The sequence below is a fragment of the Podarcis filfolensis genome (assembly GCF_964270895.1).
Source record: "Podarcis filfolensis genome assembly, chromosome: 4".
NCBI classification, from domain to species: domain Eukaryota; kingdom Metazoa; phylum Chordata; class Lepidosauria; order Squamata; family Lacertidae; genus Podarcis; species Podarcis filfolensis.
In genome coordinates, this window is record NC_139607.1 from 96,338,051 (window position 1) to 96,360,809 (window position 22,759).

A 22,759-nucleotide genomic window follows, 5' to 3' on the forward strand; every position below is an offset into this window, starting at 1 on the left:
TACATTTTGCCCAACTCCGGGAGCAGATTCCAGGGTTAGATGGGGAGACTCTCCTTTATTTTCCATTAAGACATTTCCCTTTTGGGCACTTATTTCTTGGAACAAGCTAGCGGGGAGGGTGGCTGAGTTAGATAATCTAACAGCCTCCCCTTGTCTTATTTCTAAGAATCTCCCTCTGCCTGGAGCTCATTTATCTGCAACAACATCAGGCGCTCTCAGATCTCAGTGGCCGATGACTGGCTTCCCTTGCCCATCTCCCTGATTAATGAGATTTTTACAGATCAATGAGACTTTTACAGAGCCCAGGCTGTGAGCCTTCGTGCCTCGGCCATCACCACGGCTAATTGCTTTTGCTTACAGAGTCATTTCAGTGAGAGCAGGATAAGGAGGGAATTTTCTCTGGTTTTGCAATGTCCCCAGCCTGGAACAGCTGGTTTCACGGCTTGGATTCCCTTCCTGTCCACCAATGTCTCCAGTGGAGTCTGGTCCAGTGGGGCAAATGGGACTCAGCCTTCCCTCCACCAACTGAATTGTATAATTGTTGAGTTGGATGGGAACCCCAAGCGTCATCCAGCCCAACCCCACACACAATGCAGGAATCCCGGCTAAGAAATCCCCTGAGCATCTAACCTCTGCTCAGAAAGCTGCAAGGAAGGAGAACCATAGCTGTCAACCGTCCCTTATTTGGCGGGAAAGTCCCTTATCCCAGCGCTGTGTTCCACTGCTGTCCCTTATTGATGATGTCCCTTAAATTTCCCAGGTTTCAAAGGAAGCAGCTCCTCTCCCTCCCTCCCTGCCGGTCAGGGAGGAGGGAGGCTCCAATGTGTTGCTTGGCTGCGTTGCTCACCTGATAAGGAGTCTAAGAACGACTGGGGGATGGAGCTTGCATGCCTTGTGCCGATCAAATCGGCCGCGTTGCCTGGGGACTCGCCTTTCCTCAGCGCTCCCCAGCGGAGAGGTGACAGTGGTTTTCCTTGCTGCATCCCCTTTGCCGGGTTGCTGTGCTGTGGGAACCACCGCTTGAGGCTTCGTTTGGCTGCTGGCTGGGCTTTCTGCCTTTGGCTCGGAGGGGCTCAGAAGTTGAACATACCTGTGCCCGAAAAATCCCTTATTTTGGCTGCTGATCCCTTATTTTCGAGGCTGCTGGTCCCTTATTTTCAAATCTGTAAGTTCACAGCTATGAGGAGAACCCATCACTTAGGCTAAAGGGCTGGAAAAATCAACAACTAAATCACCTGAAAAGAACACTCCCAGTACAGAGGCGGATGGGGAACGAGCTCTACTTAAGAGACCGGTTGGAAGAGGAAGGCTTTCAGCAGGCGCCGAAAAGACAACACAGACGGCACCTGCCTAATATTCATGGGGAGGGGAGTTCCAAAGGGTAGACGCCACTGTCAGGAGCTCAGCCTACACTTGAGTAGGACCCTGGCAGAGACACATGCCCGACTGGCATGTTCCCTCCCTCCTGGTAGATCGTTCAGGAGTTTCAAAACTTTTTTCTGCCCGAACATCACAGCTACCAATGCCAAAAGACACCGGCACACTTAGGGATCTGCAGAGTCTTCACAGCTTTGCATAACAGACCTCAGCAACTCAGCATTTTTGCTAATCTACTTTATTTACATATAAACACACACGGAGCACGGCAACATGGCTCCCTCTCTCTCTAGCATCAGGCAGCAAAGAGAAAAAGGAAGGAGGACAATATAGTCCCACTTCACGGAACACAGTAACACAAACATCCTGTCTCCGTCATTTCCCACTTTGTGGAGACAAAACATATACCGCCATGTGATAGACAACAATCCCATGACTGCAGTCATGGAGCAGGAATTCTAACAGCCACTACACCAAAGGCCTGGTTCCTATATTGTGTGGAACTAGGGCTGGGTTAACCATTAACCATTCAGCAAAATAAGGATGTGCTTAGGGCATCAAGGGAAGGGGGGGGGCATCACAAAAAAATTCCATTTCCAGATTTACCATGGACCACATGTGCCGCTGAACAAAAGCAAGCATTATTACAGTCCTTATAGAAGAAAGAAGCCTCCGCCAAAGAAGTAAACAAGATTGGTAAAATATATTATTGAACTATGCAGCATAATACAGTTATTTGAAACCCAAGAAAGAAAGAGCACTTTTGTTTTAATGAAACGGAGGGGGGGGTATGTTAAAAATGTTTAAAAAAACCAGAAGCTTTTCTATTAGGAATTATAGGTAACGACATTCCAAAGGAACAGAAGAGACTTGTTATGTATGTGACAACAGCTGCACGGATGCTACTAGCCCAGAGGTGGAAAGAAGAAAGAGTCCATGCCAGGAAGGAATGGCAAGTGAAGCTGATGGACTAGGCTGAAATGGCAAAGCTGACTGGAAACCTCAGGAACCAAGAGGACAATTTTTTCAAAAAAAGAATGGGAAAATTTATAACTTACTTAGGAGACCACTGTAAGCAGATAAAAACATTAGCAGGATTTTAATCACACTTGTAACAAATACCATGGATGATATAGATGGGTACACAATATAGATTATGGAATAATGTTGTTTTTTAGTCGTTTAGTTGTGTCCGACTCTTCGTGACCCCATGGACCAGAGCGCGCCAGGCCTTCCTGTCTTCCACTGCCTCCCGCAGTTTAGTTAGACTCATGTTTGTAGCTTCGAGAACACTGTCCAGCCATCTCGTCCTCTGTCGTCCCCTTCTCCTTGTGCCCTCCATCTTTCCCAACATCAGGGTCTTTTCCAGGGAGTCTTCTCTTCTCATGAGGTAGCCAAAGTCTTGGAGCCTCAGCTTCAGGATCTGTCCTTCCAGTGAGCACTCAGGGCTGATTTCCATCAGAATGGAGAGGTTTGATCTTCTTGCAGTCCATGGGACTCTCAAGAGTCTCCTCCAGCACCATAATTCAAAAGCATCAATTCTTCGGCGATCAGCCTTCTTTATGGTCCAGCTCTCACTTCCATACATCACTACTGGGGAAACCATAGCTTTAACTATACGGACTTTTGTTGGCAAGGTGATGTCTCTGCTTTTTAAGATGCTATCTAGGTTTGTCATTGCTTTTCTCCCAAGAAGCAGGCGTCTTTTAATTTCGTGACTGCTGTCACCATCTGCAGTGATCATGGAGCCCAAGAAAGTAAAATCTCTCACTGCCTCCATTTCTTCCCCTTCTATTTGCCAGGAGGTGATGGGCCCAGTGGCCATGATCTTCGTTTTTTTGATGTTGAGCTTCAGACCATATTCTGCGCTCTCCTCTTTCACCCTCATTAAAAGCTTCTTTAATTCCTCCTCACTTTCTGCCATCAATGGAATAATACGCAGTTGTAAATGTTGACAATAGGACCCACGGAGCGGATAGGGAGGAAGTCTTGAGATTCGGAGAAATCTGAATTTGGATTGTTATAAATTGATATTTGTAAAATCAAATAAAAATGTATTCTTTAAAAATGAACACCAGTTGCTGGAAACCACAGGAGGGGAGGGTGCTCTTCTGTTTGAATCCTGCTTGGGGTCTTCCCAAAGGCATCTGGTCATTAACCTGATCCAACAGGGATCTTCATGTTCTACTCGGGAGTACGCCTTCCCAACACAAACAACAACTGTGGAGTAAGCATCTTCGCCGGAGCACATCCATTAAACAGTGGACGTTTCTCTTTAATGATTACCCGGCCCTGTTTACCCTCCTTTGCCAGAGAGGAGGTCTCTCATCCCTTGCCCAACTCCTGGTTGCCATGGTACCGGCCTTCGCATCCTAAGAAGAGCCTGGAGGCCTTACATAACGCTCTCCAGGTTGTTATGCAAGGTAATCTTGCTTAATGGCTCTTCCGGAGTGCGTTGTTTGACTAAGGCAACAGGGCAGGGGAGGTGAGAAGGCAGCAGGATCCCGATCATTGGACAGCAAGTTTGTTTGTACGCCGCCGCCCTCCGCTGTCGGACAGAGGTTACTCTAGAGCCACTGAAATTGAGGTGTCTCCAAGTGTCTCTATTTTCCAGGGAGAGCCCCGGATTTACAGAAGCCGTCCCGGTTTCTGATTTGATACCCAAATGTCCCGCTTTTCCTTAAGACAATGGTTTTGAACCAGTGTGCCATGGGACCCTGAGGTGCCGTGGGCAAGTCTGGCCCATACCTGTCAACGTACAGATTTGAAAATAAGGGACCAGCAGCCTCGAAAATAAGGGATCAGCAGCCAAAATAAGGGATTTTTCGGGCACAGGTATGTTCAACTTCTGAGCCCCTCCGAGCCAAAGGCAGAAAGCCCAGCCAGCAGCCAAACGAAGCCTCAAGCGGTGGTTCCCACAGCGCAGCAGCCCGGCAAAGGGGATGCAGCAAGGAAAACCACCGTCTCCTCTCCGCTGGGAAGCGCTGAGCAAAGGCGAGTCCCCAGGCAACGCGGCCGATTTGATCGGCACAAGGCATGCAAGCTCCACCCCCCAGTCGTTCTTAGACTCCTTATTGGGTGAGCAACGCAGCCAAGCAACACAGTTGGAGCCTCCCTTCTCCCTGGCCGGCAGGGAGGGAGGGAGAGGAGCTGCTTCCTTTGAAACCCAGGAAATTTAAGGGACATCATCAATAAGGGACAGCAGCGGGACACAGCGCTGGGATAAGGGAGTTTCCTGCCAAATAAGGGACGGTTGACAGCTATGGTCTGGCCTCCATCTCTCTTTCCTTCCTTTTCTCCCTCTTCTGATGCCCTCTCACCTCTCTGCCTCCCAAAGCCTTGTGCGGTTGTTTTTTGCAGAAGCTGGCCAGGGGATGCTGGTTGCCAGGAGCTTGAAGCGGCTTCAGGGTAAGCAAGCAAGTGGGTGAAGGAGCCCAGCTCTTGCTGTTGGGAATGGATGGGCAAGGGGGACGCCAGGCAGGCAGGCAGGCAGGTGTCACACTGAGCTTTCTTGTGCTTGCTGTGTGCAATGCCTGCCTGGGAGCTGAGTGTCCGGCACCAAAGGGGAGCCTTTCCACCATGCAAGCCCATGGCACCTGCTGCCGCCACTGCTGCCTCATGTTCATCTTTGGCCAGTCTCCGTGTGGTCCCTGAGGCTGGGGGCATCTTCTCAGGCCCCTGTGGGGCGATGTGAAGAGGCACCTCTCTTTGGGGTGGGGGCCCCCCTTAGAGACCAGGGGCGGTGGCTGCCCAGAGGACTCCCAAGGAAAGGGGATAGAAGAGGCTGAGGGAACACTCCACAGGGGAGGTTGTTTGAAAAGGGGTGAGGGGCTGCCGGCTCTGCAGGCAAGGGGTGACATAGCTGGGTTTCTGAGGCTCGGAGGGCATATAGTTGGCCAAGGGAGCCTTGGACTCAAGAACGTTGAAAACCTCCGAGTACACAATAGCAGAGCCCAGCCTTTGCTAGTGCATTTCCTTAATCCGACTTAATCCCAGGGTGCAAGTCTTTAACCTGAGGAACACGTCCTGCTTGTATGGTTCCCTTCTCAGTTTTGCTTTTTCCCATCCCACCTGAAATATACTCGGAGTCAAGAGCGGATTTCATGCTCTTTATTCAGCTCATAGTGGTGAGGAGGAATGGAAGTTCCCCCAGAATGTCTGCTTTATATACATTATTTACACAATGGGCCCCACATGATTGGCTAATTCCGGGATTCACCTGTAGGCAAATCAGGCTGCAGATTCACTTCCACCTGGAGCTGGATTGGGTGGCTCCTGTGGACCAATCAGACTGCTGCATTCTGGACCCTATTGTTCTAGGACCAATCAGACTGCTGCATTCTGGACCCTATTGTTCTAGGACCAATCAGACTGCTGCATTCTGGACCCTATTGTTCTAGGACCAATCAGGCTGCTGCATTGTGAATCCTATTGTTCTAGGACCAATCAGGCTGCTGCCTTTTGGACCCTATTGTTCTAGGACCAATCAGACTGCTGCATTGTGAATCCTATTGTTCTAGGACCAATCAGACTGCTGCATTTTGGACCCTATTGTTCTAGGACAAATCAGGCTGCTGCCTTTTGGATCCTATTCAACTCAGTACATAACAGCACTCTTTGCATAAATTCTCTTCAAAAATTAAATGGATCCATCCAGAGCCCAGGGCAGCCAACAGCTGGAACTATTCTGCAGCTATTAAGAGTCATTCAGGTGCTTCTGCACAGATCTCCTTAACACTATTCCTTGCTTGCTCAAATTATAAACTGTCCTAATGCCCAAATCACGTGAGGGGCGGCGTGAAGAGGCACCTCTTTGGGGCAGATGGGGTGGGGTTGAAAAGGGGTGAGGGGATGCTGTCTCTGCAGGCAAGGGGGGACATAGCTGGGTTCCTGAGCCCCACAGGGGTGCCGCAGAAAGAACGTAGTTGGTCAAGGGAGCCGTGGACCCAAAATGGTTGAAAACCCCTGCCTTATGACGTCCCTATTTTCATCAGAGAAATGTTGGAGGGTATGGAGTTATGCAACCCTTAAGTCAAGGACCTTTAGAAAGCATCTGAAGGCAGTCCAGTATAGGGAAGATTTTTTTTTTAAAAAAAGTTTTATGTTTTATTATGTTTTTATATATAGTGGTTACAGATGCTTCAGGGTACAGTCTCTGCTAACCCAGAAATAGTACCTTGGGTTAAGAACTTTGCTTCAGGATGAGAACAGAAATCGTGCGGCAGCAGCAGGAGGCCCCATTAGCTAAAGTGGTGCTTCAGGTTAAGAACAGTTTCAGGTTAAGAATGGACCTCCAGAGCGAATTAAGTATGTAATCAGAGGTACCACTGTATTCTGGAAGCCACCTAGAGTGGCTGGGGCAACCCAGTCTGATGGGAGGGGTAGAAATACTAATAATTAATATTGATATTACTATCAATATAGATATTACTATCAATATTGATATAAATATTGGTATTATTAGTAATATGAACAGTGCTTTTTTTCTGGGGGGGGACGCATACCCCTAAACATTTTGTGAATCTTTGTACTTTTGTCCATTTACTGTATTTATTTCTCCCGAGATGAACCGTAAAATAGTGGTTTTCTTGAGTCAAAATGAGAGTACCTCTAAACATTTCTTTAGAAAAAAGCACCGAATACTAATACTAATAATATTAATATTAATGATATTATTGATGTTGTTGTTGTTGTTGAATAGGACATCCCTATTTTAATTGGAGAAATGTTGGACAGTATGCACCTGGCAATTATTATCATTATTATTTACTAAATTTATTAGTCGCTTTATGTTGCCCAGGGCAACCCAAAGCGACTTACCAACCAACCCAAAATAACAAGAGGGTGGGGGATACACCAAAAGCAACCCACCCGCAGATAGTTAAAGGCAAAGACCTGGCTGTAGAGGAACATGTGGGATGTGAAACACAGAGCAGTCAAATACAACATTCCTAGAGTGGACATAAAAAGGGGGTGTCTGGACCAGCCAGTCGGAACTTCCTGTTTCCTCCTGGGCTGGGACAGACTTCCTCTGCATGTGACCAGAGGTGGGCGTGGCCTCACCTGTGCAGGTAACAAAATAGCGCAGAGGAGGCAACCATCTCTCTCTTTGACTCCATTCCTCAAAGAAGCAACATCTGCTTAGCCTATATATATATATATATATATATATATATATATATATATATATTATATATATATATATATATATATTCTTCTTTTCTTCCACTTGACTCCCTTCATCCTCAACACGGTTCTCTTTTCATCTTTGGTAAACTATCTCCTTCTTAGTTCATTATCACCCCATTTTCTTTCCGTTTTTAGCTTTTGGACCATAATTTATTTTGCAGAAATTAATCAAAACAAGTACAAGTATTAATTTGAGGGCACTGCTTTTTAAGGTATTCTCTATATTTTCCACATTCTTTTTTAAAATTTTTTTTTGCTCAGGCTGGCCCCTAATGGCTTCTGCCAATCTAGGAAATTCAATATACAGTGGTACCTCAGGTTACATACGCTTCAGGTTACAGACGCTTCAGGTTACAGACTCCGCTAACCTAGAAATAGTACCTCGGGTTAAGAACTTTGCTTCAGGATGAGAACAGAAATCGTGCTCCGGCGGCGCGGCGGCAGCAGTAGGCCCCATTAGCTAAAGTGGTGCTTCAGGTTAAGAACAGTTTCAGGTTAAGAACGGACCTCCGGAACGAATTAAGTTCTTAACCCGAGGGACCACTGTAGTCAAATAATTTATCTCGCCACTCTCTTTTTGACAGTATTGTTTCTCTCCCCCCCCCCCCCATTTTTGGCAATTAGTGTTCTCGCAGCCCCTGTAGCATAAAGGAACATTTTCTTACTTTCTCTGGCTATAAACAGTCATCGTATCTCAATCCATTGGTGCTTCTCTCCAGAGCCACAGAAATCCGGCTGGCTCCATCTTCTGTGTGACAGTCCTTCAGATATCACACCTCCTTTGTGTGTCTCTTCTTTCTCTCTGCCCCTGGGTCTTGGAGCGCCACTTCCTGGATTAACGCTGGCAAAGGGTCGGTGGGCAGGGTGCCCAGGTCCCATCACCACTTCACCTCTTTATCCCCAGACACACTCCCTCGTTTGTGCCACAGAGATATTATGGGAAGATTAGAGGGCTCTGGTTAATCTCTCGGGAGTGACTAATCCTCAGGTAAGAAACCTTCGACACACAGCTCCACACTGGGAAGGAAATCCAGCTCTCGCCTCTGGAATTGGCAGGCACCTGATTGGCGCGTCGATAGCCGATGGAAGAACTGCACGTCCAAAAGACCGGTCTGGGAAAATGACAGCTCCGGGTTGAAAAATACTTGGAGTTGAGAGTGGATTTCATGCTCTTTATTCAGCTCATAGTGGTGAGGAGGAATGGAAGTTCCCCCAGAATGTCTGCTTTATATACGTTATTTACACAATGGGCCCCACGTGATTGGCTAATTCACCTGTAGGCCAATCAGGTTGCGGATTCACTTCCACCTGGAGCTGGATTGGGTGGCTCCTGTGGACCAATCAGACTGCTGCATTCTGGATCCTATTGTTCTAGGGCCAATCAGACTGCTGCATTCTGAATCCTACTGTTCCAGGGCCAATCAGACTGCTGCATTCTGAATCCTATTGTTCTAGGACCAATCGGACTGCTGCATTTTGGATCCTATTGTTCTAGGGCCAATCAGACTGCTGCATTCTGAATCCTATTGTTCTAGGACCAATCGGACTGCTGCATTTTGGATCCTATTATTCTAGGGCCAATCAGACTGCTGCATTCTGAATCCTATTGTTCTAGGACCAATCAGACTGCTGCATTTTGGATCCTATTGTTCTAGGGCCAATCAGACTGCTGCATTCTGAATCCTATTGTTCTAGGACCAATCGGACTGCTGCATTTTGGACCCTATTGTTCTAGGACCAATCAGACTGCTGCATTGTGAATCCTATTGTTCTAGGACCAATCAGACTGCTGCATTTTGTATCCTATTCAACTCAGTACATAACACGGGTATTTCTTCAGGAAGCGAAGTCCCACTGGGTGATGGATTCAGCGGTCTGCGTTTGCTTGAGCTTGAGTCTGGACTAAGGATTGTGAGCTCCTGTGTTCCGATTCGATACACGATGTCCAATCACAGAACATTTCAGGATTCAGGCCTCTGCCATTGGCCCTTGAACTCTGAGTTGCGATTCGCAGCTTGGAAGTTTAGACAGCCAATCACGTTGGGAGTGGGAGTGGCCTGGGCTTTCAGGAATGTATATAAGCAGTTGCTTCACCCCTGTTTCCCAGTTACGTAGCTCAATCAAGGTTCTTGCTGTTATCGCTGTGTCTTGCCTCGTGGGAACCCACCTATACTTTACCAGCAACCCAAAATAAGAAGCTAATGGAGGGGGAGAGGGAAGCATAGGGGTGACCGTAGCCAACCTCTGCGAGTTCCACCTTCCCACTCCAAAGGAGGGTTTGTAGGAGACTCAAGAGTGTCGTCTCTGGTTGGGGTGCATGGGATTTTGCCGTTTCTGTGGCTCCCGATTCGATGGATTAAGCCAGAGGGTGTGATGGGACATGTCTGGAGCAGCACAGGAAGACCGCCCTGAAACCATTTTCACTCCCCAACTGACCAAATGATTTCTCTGCAAGGTCAAGGAAAATGGAAAAGCCTCCCCATTGTCTTTTCCTTCACAAATCCTGTCTTAAGGGTATGTCTGTGTATGAGTAAGGTGAGCTTGTGACCTGGACTCAGGAACTAGGAATGTGTCATTACAAAAGACTGGCCAGGCTCCCCAGGTAACCCAGTCAAGTGACCGTTAACAGGTAACCTGGCAGACAGGGTGAAAACAACGCACTCAGATTTCTGTTGTAGACCACCTCTTTTGTGATGTAGGTATCTGGGGGTGGTCTTGGACTCCCAAGGCGGGCAATTTAAAATGTCTATATAAGGGCGGACACACCTTTGTTCTGGGTCCTCCTCTTTCTCCTGCGTGTGAAGGGGACACCCTGTTGCAACAGTTCAATAAAGATCAGGCTTACTAGCTGCTTTGCTTCTCAATATTCTCTGGTTGGCCTCTGTTATGTTCTCCAACCGATGGAGAACCCGCAAAGGACTCTATAAGAGCTCTTGTGTCCCCCATAAGGGAATAAGGGCAGATTTACGTTTATTAAAGGCACCTCAAAAGATTTGGTAAGTCCCTCGAGGCTTTGTGTTTGATATCCTAACTTCACACATGCACCCCATACAATTAACCCTTCACATGGATTTGGACCCAAATTCACCCATGAAGGTCACTCTAGGCCTCGGCATTCTCACCAAGAAGAGTTTGCGATCAGCTTGAATGTGCTATAGAGATTCATGTGAAACCACACAAGATTTGCTTGATATCAACACCTTCCAGAGAAGTAAAAATGAATGGAAAAGATAATAGCCCTGAGAGCCACAATCAAGCTCGTCGAAGCTGAATGTTGGAAGATTCAGCGCAGATGAAAGAAAGTCCTTCTTCACGCAGCACAGAGTTAAACTGTGGAACTCCATGCCTCAGGAGGCAGCAATTGGTACCGGCTTTTGTTGTTTAGTCGTTTAGTCGTGTCCGACTCTTTGTGACCCCAAGGACCAGAGCACGCCAGGCACTCCTGTCTTGCACTGCCTCCTGCAGTTTGGTCAAACTCATGCTGGTAGCTTCGAGAACACTGTCCAACCATCTCATCCTCTGTCGTCCCCTTCTCCTTGTGCCCTCCATCTTTCCCAACATCAGGGTCTTTTCCAGGGAGTCTTCTCTTCTCATGAGGTGGCCAAAGTATTGGAGCCTCAGCTTCAGGATCTGTCCTTCCAGTGAGCACTCAGGGCCGATTTCCTTCAGAATGGAGAGGTTTGATCTTCTTGCAGTCCATGGGACTCTCAAGAGTCTCCTCCAGCATCATAATTCAAAAGCATCCATTCTTCGGCGATCAGCCTTCTTTGTAGTCCAGCTCTCACTTTTTGGTCCAGCTCTCACTTCCATACATCACTACTGGGAAAACCATAGCTTTAACTAGACGGACCTTTCTCGGCAAGGTGATGTCTCTGCTTTTTAAGATGCTTTTTAACATCTTAAGGCAGCCCTGTTCAGGGAAGTTTTTAACGTGTGATATTTTACTGTATTTTTGGTTTTTATGGAAGCCGCCCAGAGTGGCTGGGGAGGCCCAGCCAGATGGGCGGGGTATAAATAATAAATTATTATTATTATTATTATTATTATTATTATTATTATTATTATTATTATTGAGTTTTCCAAGAAAACTCCATGGACAAAGACAACAGGAACCGGCTTAGATGGCTTTAAAAGAGAATTGCATACATTTACAAAGGAGAGAGCTATCGATGGCTCCTAGCCACAATGGCTCAGCTCTGCCTCCACAGCTGGAGTCAACTGAATATCAGTTGCTGGAAACCGCAGCTGGGGAGAGGGCTCTTGGGTACGAATCCTACTTGCTGGTTTCTCAAAGGCAACTGTTTGAGCCACTGTGAGAACAGGATGCTGGCCTAGATGGGCCACGGGTCTGGTCCCAGGTCGCAAGGTGGTTAGATTGGTCTCAACTAGAGCCAGGGCCTTTTCAGCACTGGCCCCGACTTGGTGGAACGCTCTGTTGCAAGAGACCAGGGCCCTGCGGGACTTGACATCTTAGCGCAGGGCGTGCAAAACAGAGCTGTTCCGCCTGGCCTTTGGTTTGGACTCAGTCTGACCCTTATGTTTTCCTCCCCATATGGTCTTGATTTATTGGCTACTTTAAAATGAGGCTGCATTTTAAATTGCATTTTAGCCTGTATTTTAAATTGCCCCCCCAATTATGCTATTACTGTGATTTTATTGGGTGTTAGTCGCCCTGAGCCCGGCTCTGGCCGGGGACGGTGGGGTATAATTAAAATCTATCATCATCATCATCATCTTGCTCTTATCAGCTGAGCTGGTCAGCTGATTCCCAGCTCAATTCCACTCTGGCTAAGCTAACTGCGCCTCCGAAATCTCCCAATCTACTATACAGTGAGGGGGGGGGGAAGTATTTGATCCCCTGCTAAATTTGCCCGTTTGCACTCTGACGAAGAAATGACCCATCCATAATTTTAATGGTAGGTTTATTGTAGCTGTGAGAGACAGAATAACAACAGGAAAACCCCCAGAAACCCAGAAGATTCCCCACAGGTTGCAGGCTCCCGCAAATATTGTGTAGTTTAATAGTAATCTCTAGAGCGCTTTTCATCCTTCCCTGCTGCTGTGATCCTTCTCAAAGCTCCCTTATTAACAGCTCTCCATCCTTTTACAGCATTTTACAGGGCAAATGTCTTTGGCGTTTCAGACTGACACGGACGTTCCTTGGAGCCAAGACTGGTTGTGGGGCGCCACCTGCTGGACAAGTGTCACATGGCAGGTTTCATGCAGGCTCAATATTTGGGGGGGGGGAATGGGGGGAGATGTCATTTTCCAGATGCTGGATTCCAGCCCCGCCCCCAGCCAGCATGCCCAATGGTCAGGGATGGTGAGAGCTGCACATCAGCCTGGGAATAACAGCCTCTCCAACAATCATGGAGGGCCAGACCAGTTGCAATAGCTTACTTGGAAGAGTGTGAGATTCTTTATCTCGAGGTTGCGAGTTCGAGCCCCACGTTGGGCAAAAGATTCCTGAATTGCAGGGGGTTGGACTAGATGACCCTCGTGGTCCCCTCAAATCCTATGAAATACATTTTTTGTTGAATGTGCAGTTTATCTCATATATGTACATTTTGTAGCAGGAAACACCCCCCCAATCATTCAGTTTGTACAAACTTCACACACACTCACACTCACACACTACATACGCTACGCTTCTGTTATAAATTCATAGAAAATCAACCGTACATCGGATTTGCACTGTTCCACTTTTATTTTACTCCATGAAGGAAGGACTACAAAATGGGGAAGGTTTGATACAGGGCAGCCATAATCCCTTGAGCATACCAGCACATACACAGGAGCCCTGCCCAGTTGCTATGCCAACCCTGATGGTCCTAGACAGAAGACCATCAAGATCACAAAGAACTTGCATATGGGAGTGGATTCAGCACAGACTGGAACAAAGGACAATAATCAGCTCTTCCCTCTGGGGGCAGGAAACTGCAAACTCCCCTTTGTCACTGGAAAGTACTCATGGGGAGGGGGAAAGGGGGAACCAGCCAGGTGACAGGACACTCAGGTTACCACCACAACTCCTCCCTCAACCCCTCCTTTCTGTGATGTATGTATGATGTTTCTGGGGGTGGTCTTGATCTACAGGGTGGCAATTTCAAAAGTCTTTATAAGGCTTTGCACACCATTTTTCTGGGTCCCTCCTCTCTCCTGCAAGTGAGGGGAGCACCCTGTTGCAACAGTTCAATAAAGGCCAAGCCTACAGGTTGGTGTTTTGCTCCAAGTTATCCTCGTTGGTGTCTTTGTTTTTGTCCAAGGGAGCCCTCGGATTTTTCCGTTAACATTTGAAAGACAAGAGTGTCTGGCGTGCTCTGGTCCACGGGGTCACGAAGAGTCGGACACGACTAAACAACAACAAGAATGGAAAGAGATTGAACCATTTCACCCTCTGCAATTTTTCTAAGGACTGAGGGCTGTCGGAAGGGAGGAGGGGCAAAGAGATCTCCCCCTCCTCGTAACCTGAAAAACGCAACCTGAAGCGTCTGTAACCCGAGGTATGATTGTAATTCCCAAAAGGAAAGCTTCTGGTTTCTTTACAAAGGTTATTTTAAACACCCTCCACAAAATCTTCCACACTTACCGTGGCAGGGAAATACTCCTTCATGTATCTCCAGACTGCCCAGTTCCGCAAGAAGTGGATTCTCCTCCCGCCTTTGGTTGGCGTGTGCCAATCGCAGGCCCACCAGGCCGCGTACAGAGCGCTGATCAGCCAGAAGCGGGTGAAGAGGAGGCCGACGAAGATCGCGATGCAGCATTGCGCTACGAAAGGAAAGCACGTTGGTCAGGAGGAGGAAAGGGTGTCCTCAGAATAGGGCCCAGGCAGGAGGGCATTTACCCCAGGAAGATGAAGGTAGTTATATTCTTTTTTTTTTTAAAGATATTTATTGAGATTTTACAAAAACATAGATTTACAAAATAGAAAAAAGTCACATAGAAAGAAAAAAATACAAAAAGGAAGTCATAGAAAAATACATAAAAAGGAAGAATAAAAATACAAAATACAAAAAACAAGTAAGTAAAAAAAAGAAAATTAAAAACAAACCCGTTTTTAGTAACTTTAAACTCATTAGCTTGTTTCCTTGACCTCCTCACACCTCCCCTTTTTGTATTCCCATTTAAATAATCAAATCAGCAAATCCTTACCCTCTTTCGTTTATCTTAACTCTATATCTTAACATATTATAACTCTATATTTTCATCCATTTATCAATTCATTTTTGCATATTCTTATTAACTTTGTTGCTAATGCCCCTTATTTTCAAAGGTAGTTATATTCAGCAGGGATTTTCTATACATCCTAATAATAATAATAATAATAATAATTTATTTATACCCCGCCCATGTGGCTGGGTTTCCCCAGCCACTCCGGGTGGCTCCCAACAATATTAAAAACACAATCAAACATCAAACATTAAAAACTTCCCTAAACAGGGTTGCCTTCAGATGTCTTCTAAAAGTTAGATACAGTGGTACCTCAGGTTAAGTACTTAATTCGTTCCGGAGGTCCGTACTTAACTTGAAACTGTTCTTAACCTGAAGCACCACTTTAGCTAATGGGGCCTCCTGCTGCTGCCGCGCCGTCAGAGCACGATTTCTGTTCTTATCCTGAAGCAAAGTTCTTAACCTGAAGCACTATTTCTGGGTTAGCGGAGTCTGTAACCTGAAGTGTATGTAACCTGAAGCGTATGTGTCAGGGAATCAGGAGCAGGAGCACTGGGGAGAGAGGAATTGGAGAGCGAAGGGGAAGAATCCGAGGGCAGCGTAGGGGAGTATGACAGTGGCCCGAGAGATTCCATGAGCTTCTCCAGCGAATCAGAAGATTCCCAGAAGGGGGCGCCGATGGTCAGGGCAAGGGGGGTCCCAGGGGGGACGCACCAGAAACAAGGAGCCAGAGGGGAACCCCAAAGCAGCAGTGGAGGATCGGGACCAGTTTCCCCACCAGAGCGTAGTGGGGGGGAAGAGTCACATGTGTCAGGGCCAGCGTCTCCTCCAGCGGGGCGAGAGAGTGAGTCAGGGCTGACCACGCCTCCATCGGAGAGTGGGGGAACGGAAGGGAGGTCAGTTGCAGCTAGCCCCCCCGAAGGGGGAAGCAGTGGCAGCAGCAGTGAAACGGTCAGGAGGAAAGCTGCTGGCTGGGCGCGCGCGCCAAGTTCAAATGTGCAGGCGCGCGGAACAGCAGGAGACCCGGATGGGGAACCAGCTCCTAAAGCCCGCCGGAGGGAGGGAGAAGGCTCAGGGGAATCAGCGGGAGAAGAGGCTAGAAAGGGCGGAACCCCGGCGGGCAGGCGGACCCAGAGGAGGAAGGAGCAGCGAAGAAGGTGGAGCAAGGCTAGAATCTTAAATTGGTGTCAAGGGGGAGGAGACTCAGACGGAGCATCAGCGGTCTGACAGTTGAGACGTGGGGCTGCGCGCTGCGGCTCTGGAAGTGAAACTGAACTTCAATAAAGACTTTTATACTTAACAACGAAGCAGCGTTGGTCCTTTGTGAGCTGGGACCTAGGGTAGCTCTGACAGTATGTAACCTGAGGTACCACTGTAGTTGCTTATTTCCTTGACATCTGATGGGAGGGCGTTCCACAGGGCAGGCGCCACCACTGAGAAGGCCCTCTGCCTGGTTCCCTGCAGCTTTGCTTCTCGCAAAGAGGGAACCGCCAGGAGGCCCTCGGAGCTGGACCTCAGTGTCCGGGCTGAACAATGGGGGTGGAGACACTCCTTCAGGTATACTGGTCTGAGGCTGTTTAGGGCTTTGAAGGTCAGCACCAACACCAAAAACATGGGGAGTCAAAGTTGGAAACTCCTTGCAAGCAAAGGAACTAGCTTTGAACAGGGAAGTTTGGTTCTCCTTCCCAGTTGGCAAATGCAGATGGTCATTGGCCAAGAAATAAAGTCGTCTTTTTGTGGTAACTGGTTTGTTTCCCATCCTGATTTTTGAACAGGTATAGTATAGTCCTGGAACCTAGCTGCCCCAGGTGGTTGGGGAAAAAATAATGGCATATGTCTGAACTTTTCAACAAGCGTATTGGCTTGATGTTGTTGTTGTAGCTGTTTTGGTTGTAACTGATAACTTGCAAGGTGCAATGCTTGTTGCAGATTTGTTCTATTACTTGGAAGTAAATTCTTGTTACACTCTAATATTTCCTGCATTGCAGCCTCCAAAGGAAATCTGTTTGAATTTGTATGAAGGTTAGGGTTAGGGTTGAAATTTACGGTCTGCAAATAAAAACATCCTGAAGATCCCAGGCCACAGAGAGGTTAGGCTGGCCTCAACTAGGGCCAGGGCTTTCTCGGCCGCGGCTCCAATCTGGTGGAACGCTTTGTCACAAGAGACTAGGGCCCTGCGGGACCTGACATCTTTCCGCAGGGCCTGCAAGACAGAGCTGTTCCACCAGGCCTTTGGGCAGGGCGCAGCCTGACCCCCTCCTCTGGCAATCTGCACAGAATTTTGCTTAATGGTTGCCATCAATTTGATTTTAATTTGATTTTAATTAATTTTATAATGAATGTTTTTAAAATGTTGGGTTATTTTGATTGTTGTTAGCCGCCCTGAGCCCAGCTTCGGCTGGGGAGGGTGGGATATAAATAAAATTTATTATTATTATTATTATTATTATTATTATTATTATTATGGTAAGTAGAACTTAAAAAGCAGAGACATCACCTTGCCGACAAAGGTCCGTATAGTTAAAGCTATGGTTTTCCCAGTAGTGATGTATGGAAGTGAGAGCTGGACCATAAAGAAGGCTGATCGCCAAATAATTGATGCTTTTGAATTATGGTGCTGGAGGAGACTCTAGAGAGTCCCATGGACTGCAAGAAGATCAAACCTATCCATTCTTAAGGGAATCAGCCCTGAGTGCTCACTGGAAGGACAGATCCTGAAGCTGAGGCTCCAATACTTTGGCCACCTCATGAGAACAGAAGACTCCCTGGAAAAGACCCTGATGTTGGGAAAGATGGAGGGCAGAAGGAGAAGGGGACAACAGAGGACGAGATGGTTGGACAGTGTTCTCAAAGCTACCAGCATGAGTTTGACTAAACTGTGGGAGGCAGTGGAAGACAGGAGTGCCTGGTGTGCTCTGGTCCATGGGGTCACAAAGAGTTGGACACGACTAAATGACTAAACAACAACAACAAAAGAAGAACTATCCAACTGTGATAAGATAAGATTGCTAATCTGTGAAAAGGAAACATGAAAACCTATGCTGTTGCATGAATTTGTTCTGAGAACTTAATTGTACTGGAACAGCAGTTAAAATATATGATACCTGAACCACCAAAAAGAAAGAAAGAAAGAAAGAAAGAAAGAAAGAAAGAAAGAAAGAAAGAAAAGAAGAAGAAGAAGAAGAAGAAGAAGAAGAAGAAGAAGAAGAAGAAGAGAAATAAAGTTGTCTGAGCTCCTGCAAACAATCTGCAACATCCTGGGGGAAGGAGCTTCGCCACCTTGCAAAACCTGTGTGCATCCTTTCAAATCTCCTGATTCTGCTGTTGGAGATAATGTTGGTGCTGATGATTTGTTAAATTTGTACACTACCCTATAGCCCTAGATGTCTGGTTGGCTCGTAACATAAAAATTCATAGCTGTCAAGTGTCCCTTATTCAAAGGGACAGTCCCTTATTCCAGCGCCATGTCCCACTGCTGTCCCTTATTGATGGATGTCCCTCAAATGTCCCTTAAATGATGTCCCTTAAATTTCAAAGGAAGCAGCTCCTCTCCCTCCCTCCCTGCCGGCCAGGGAGGAGGGAGGCTCCAACTGTGTTGCTTGGCTGTGTTGCTCACCCAATAAGAAGTCTAAGAACGACTGGGGGGTGGAGCTTGCATGCCTTGTGTGTGGCTAGTTAATGCAAGCTGAGGGGTTTTTTGAATGTTGGACGCCATTTTGATGCACGTGCTGCTGCAAACTTTGCAGTGCAAAGCCAGGCCGGGGAGCCATCTTAAGTTGAGGCTGCATAGGCCTTGTGGTGCATGTGATTCAGATTCTATTCAGTTGAACCTCTGGTTACAAAGTTGGTTGGACAGTGTTCTCGAAGCTACCAGCATGAGTTTGACCAGACTGCAGGAGGACAGGAAGACTGGAGTGCCTGGAACAGGTGAGGCTGCAGGTCCCTTATTTTGGCTGCTGGTTCCTTATTTTCAAGGCTGCTGGTCCCTTATTTTCAAATCTGTAAATTGACAGCTATGTAAAAATTACGATATACAACTAGGGGTCCTCCTGTCTACTCTCTCCTGGATCCTGCAATATATGAGGGGAAACTCCTGCAAAAGTCTGTACATTAGAAAAAACTGCACACAAAAGACAGGCACCAAAACGCCGGCACATTTTCATGGAGTTTTTTCTTTAAAGAATGAAATCACAAACTGCTGCATAAATGTGGAAAACTCAATTTAAGACAGGAGAAATGGGTGACTGACATTGACAAGGCTCAGCCATCCCTACTTAACGTTGGGGGTGAGCATTACCTTTTGAATTTTAGTTGAGATTCCTGCATTGCATGGGGTTGGACTAGATGACCCTTGTGTCCCTTCCAACTCTACAGTTCTATGATTCTATGAATTTGCTGCTTGTTGTGTTCATGACACAGGAGCTGACCAGCTGCAGGACAATTTATTAATTTTTATTTTTTAAAAGATCAGTCTGTTGCAAAACGCCGCCTTCTGTAAGCTGCCTCGTTTTATGACTGTTCGGAGCCCAAAGTACAAGTCGGGAAGAGATACCATGTCCTTGCCCTCAGCCCGGCTGACTGATGATTAATCGGGATCCATTGATTCTTGCCAGCCCTTCTGATGCTTGCGAGAATTGTTAGGCAAGACTGGGGGTGAGATTTCCTCCGTGGGGCAAGAAGCAGCCGTGCCTTCCAACTTGCAAAACTCAGCCCTAACTTGACCCGCTGTTTCCCAGATGTCTTGAGGGCAGAGCACCCTCTAAGTATGCGAGGAGAGCTTTCGGCTGGGTCAGATCATCAAGTGAAAAAGACATGAGTGAAACCACTCTCCCGTTCTTGTTCTCCATTCCTCAGACCTTTGGTCTCCTCCAGATTCCTTGAGCTGGCACCCAACAGATGTTTTGTACTACAGCTCCCTGGCTGGGGCTGATGGGAACTTTGGCCCAAAACATCTGGAGGGCTTTTTCAGACTACTTAAATAATAATAATAATAAAAATAATTTATTATTTATACCCCACCCATCTGGCTGGGTTTCCCCAGCCACTCTGGGCGGCTTCCACAAATACCAAAAATACAGTAAAATGTCACACATTAAAAACTTCCCTGAACAGGGCTGCCTTAAGATGTCTTCTGAATGTCAGGTAGTTGCTTATCGCTTTGACATCTGATGGGAGGGCGTTCCACAGGGCGGGTGCCACTACCGAGAAGGCCCTCTGCCTGGTTCCCTGTAGCTTTACTTCTTGCAATGAGGGAACCGCCAGAAGGCCCTCAGCGCTGGACCTCAGCGTCTGGGCAGAACGATGGGGGTGGAGACGCTCCTTCAGGTATAACACTTCTTCAGGTATACTTAAAAAATTACTCTAATGCAGGCTTCCTCAAACTCAGCCCTCCAGATGTTTTGAGACCACAATTCCCATCATCCCTGACTACTGGTCTTGCTAGCTAGGGATCATGGGAGTTGTAGGCCGAAAACATCTGGAGGGCAGAGTTTGAGGAAGCCCGCTATAGTGCAATGACCTCACAAACAGGATTTGAGCTTATGAGCAACAGAAGCAATCAGATTATAATATTGTGGTTATTATTGGATAGAAAACAGGGTGCAGGAGAAGGGGAGAAACAACAACGTTACGGAAAACAGGGTGCGAAGGCGACAAAAATTAATCCGTGGCCTTTCTAAACCATTGGGGGATATTGTCTTCGTTTGCAATTATGGTGTGTATTTTGGTGTTTTCGTTTTGTAAACCACCCAGTGCTCCCTGGATGAAACTGAATAAATAAAAACAAAATGCTTCCTTTGTCCTTCCAACAAAAGGGACACGCATCGTCCGTTTTCCATTTCATTTTGCACTAACGGCGGTCCCTTTCGCGAACATGCTGCTTTGGAATCGCTGTCCTCTTTCAAAAGGGACCACACAGGAGAGGCTGAGGGCAGCAGCCGCTGGTTTTCATGCCAGCGAGGGGCACCCCATGCTTGCCTCACCCAGCGAGGCCTCCTGCGCTTCCCTCGTGTAACCACAGCAACGGCCGAGAGCGGCAGAGCTGAGCGGCTGCCACAGAGCCCATCTGCTAACGGGCAGAACGGCTGGCATCAGCCGTGCCGTGGAGAGAGAGAGAAAGAGAGAGAGAGGCTGAAGCATCCAGACAAACAGATCAATTTTCCCAAAGCAGGCGGACAAAGAGAATGTCCCAAGGGAACGAGGCCACATTCAGACACACACATGCCACACTCCCTTCCATTTAACACAGGGCTGGGGAACATTTTCGGAGGGCCCGATTCCTTTCCGAACAACATCCCAAGAGCCATATGCCATTGGAGGGCGGAGCCTCAAATCTAATTTTATTATTACAGTTCTAGCTTGGATCTCCATAATCCAGCACATGTTTGCAATTTGGTCTCTGGTTCCTCTGCCCCTTCGAAATCCAGCTTGCGCTTCTGGGAGTTCGTGTGAAATGAGTGCAACTGTGCGGTAGTTGGAGCATTCTTTGGCAGTGATGTATGGAAGTGAGAGCTGGACCATAAAGAAGGCTGATCACCGAAGAATGGATGCTTTTGAATTATGGTGCTGGAGGAGACTCTTGAGAGTCCCATGGACTGCAAGAAGATCAAATCTCCCCATTCTGAAGGAAATCTGCCCAGAGTGCTCACTGGAAGGACAGATCCTGAAGCTGAGGCTCCAATACTTTGGCCACCTCATGAGAAGAGAAGACTCCCTGGAAAAAACCCTGATGTTGGGAAAGATGGAGGGCACAAGGAATCATAGAATCATAGAATCATAGAGTTGGAAGAGACCACAAGGGCCATCGAGTCCAACCCCCTGCCAAGCAGGAAACACCATCAGAGCACTCCTGACATATGGTTGTCAAGCCTCTGCTTAAAGACCTCCAAAGAAGGAGACTCCACCACACTCCTTGGCAGCAAATTCCACTGTCGAACAGCTCTTACTGTCAGGAAGTTCTTCCTAATGTTTAGGTGGAATCTTCTTTCTTGTAGTTTGGAACCATTGCTCCGTGTCCGCTTCTCTGGAGCAGCAGAAAACAACCTTTCTCCCTCCTCTATGTGACATCCTTTTATATATTTGAACATGGCTATCATATCACCCCTTAACCTCCTCTTCTCCAGGCTAAACATGCCCAGCTCCCTCATGCCCAGGAGAAGGGGATGACAGAGGATAAGATGGTTGGACAGTGTTCTCGAAGCTACCAGCATGAGTTTGACCAAACTGCGGGAGGCAGTGGAAGACAGGAGTGCTCTGGTCCATGGGGTCACGAAGAGTCGAACATGACTAAACGACTAAACAACAACAACAACCTTGGATCTCAAACGCCTTGGCTCCTGAACAAATTGGCTCCCAAACAATGGAAACCTGGAAGTGAGTGTCCCAGTTTTCGAACGTTCTTTTGGAAGCTGAATGTCCGATGGGGCTTCCGTGGCTTCTAGTTGGCTGCAGGAGCTTTCTGCAGCCAATCAGAAGCCACGCTTTGGTTTCCGAATGTTTTGGAAGTTGAATGGATTTCCGAAACGGATTCCGTTTGACTTCCAAGGTAAGACTGTATTATTATTTTACTTGTGTAGAATAGGCTAGACTGTGGAGACATTTGTCAAACCCTCTCTCTATCCAGGCAAGCATATAACATTTCCCGATTTCGAGGACACGGTCCAGACAGGTGAAATTCATGGAGGAGAGAGCTAGCAATGGTGGCCAGCCATGAGGGACGCGGGTGGCGCTGTGGTCTAAGCCACTGAGCCTCTTGGGCTTGCCGATTGGAAGGTCGCCGGTTCGAATCCACACGACGGAGTGAGCTCCCGTTGCTCTGTCCCAGCTCCTGCCAACCTAGCAGTTCTAAAGCATGCAGGTGCAAGTAGATAAATAGGTACCACTGCGGCAGGAAGGTAAACGGCATTTCTGTGTGCTCTGGTTTCTGTCATGGTGTTCTGTGGTGCCAGAAGCGGTTTAGTTCTGCTGGCCACATGACCCGGAAAGCCAGCTGTGGACAAACGCCGGCTCCCTCGGCCTGAAAGCG

At 47.4% G+C, this 22,759-nt stretch overlaps 1 protein-coding gene and 1 long non-coding RNA gene across 3 annotated transcripts in view; both read right to left on the reverse strand.

Annotated features, from left to right (window-relative positions):
• Positions 1-22,759, reverse strand: part of MOGAT2 (monoacylglycerol O-acyltransferase 2) — a 229,251-nt gene that overhangs the window by 199,497 nt on the left and 6,995 nt on the right. For both annotated transcript variants that reach the window (XM_083610062.1, XM_083610061.1), the window contains exon 2: positions 14,156-14,334. In XM_083610062.1, coding sequence (XP_083466188.1) covers positions 14,156-14,334 — 179 coding nt within the window. The remainder of the gene's footprint in view (positions 1-14,155; positions 14,335-22,759) is intronic.
• Positions 1-22,759, reverse strand: part of LOC310761006 — a 177,755-nt gene that overhangs the window by 112,964 nt on the left and 42,032 nt on the right. The gene's annotated exons all lie outside the window — the stretch shown is intronic.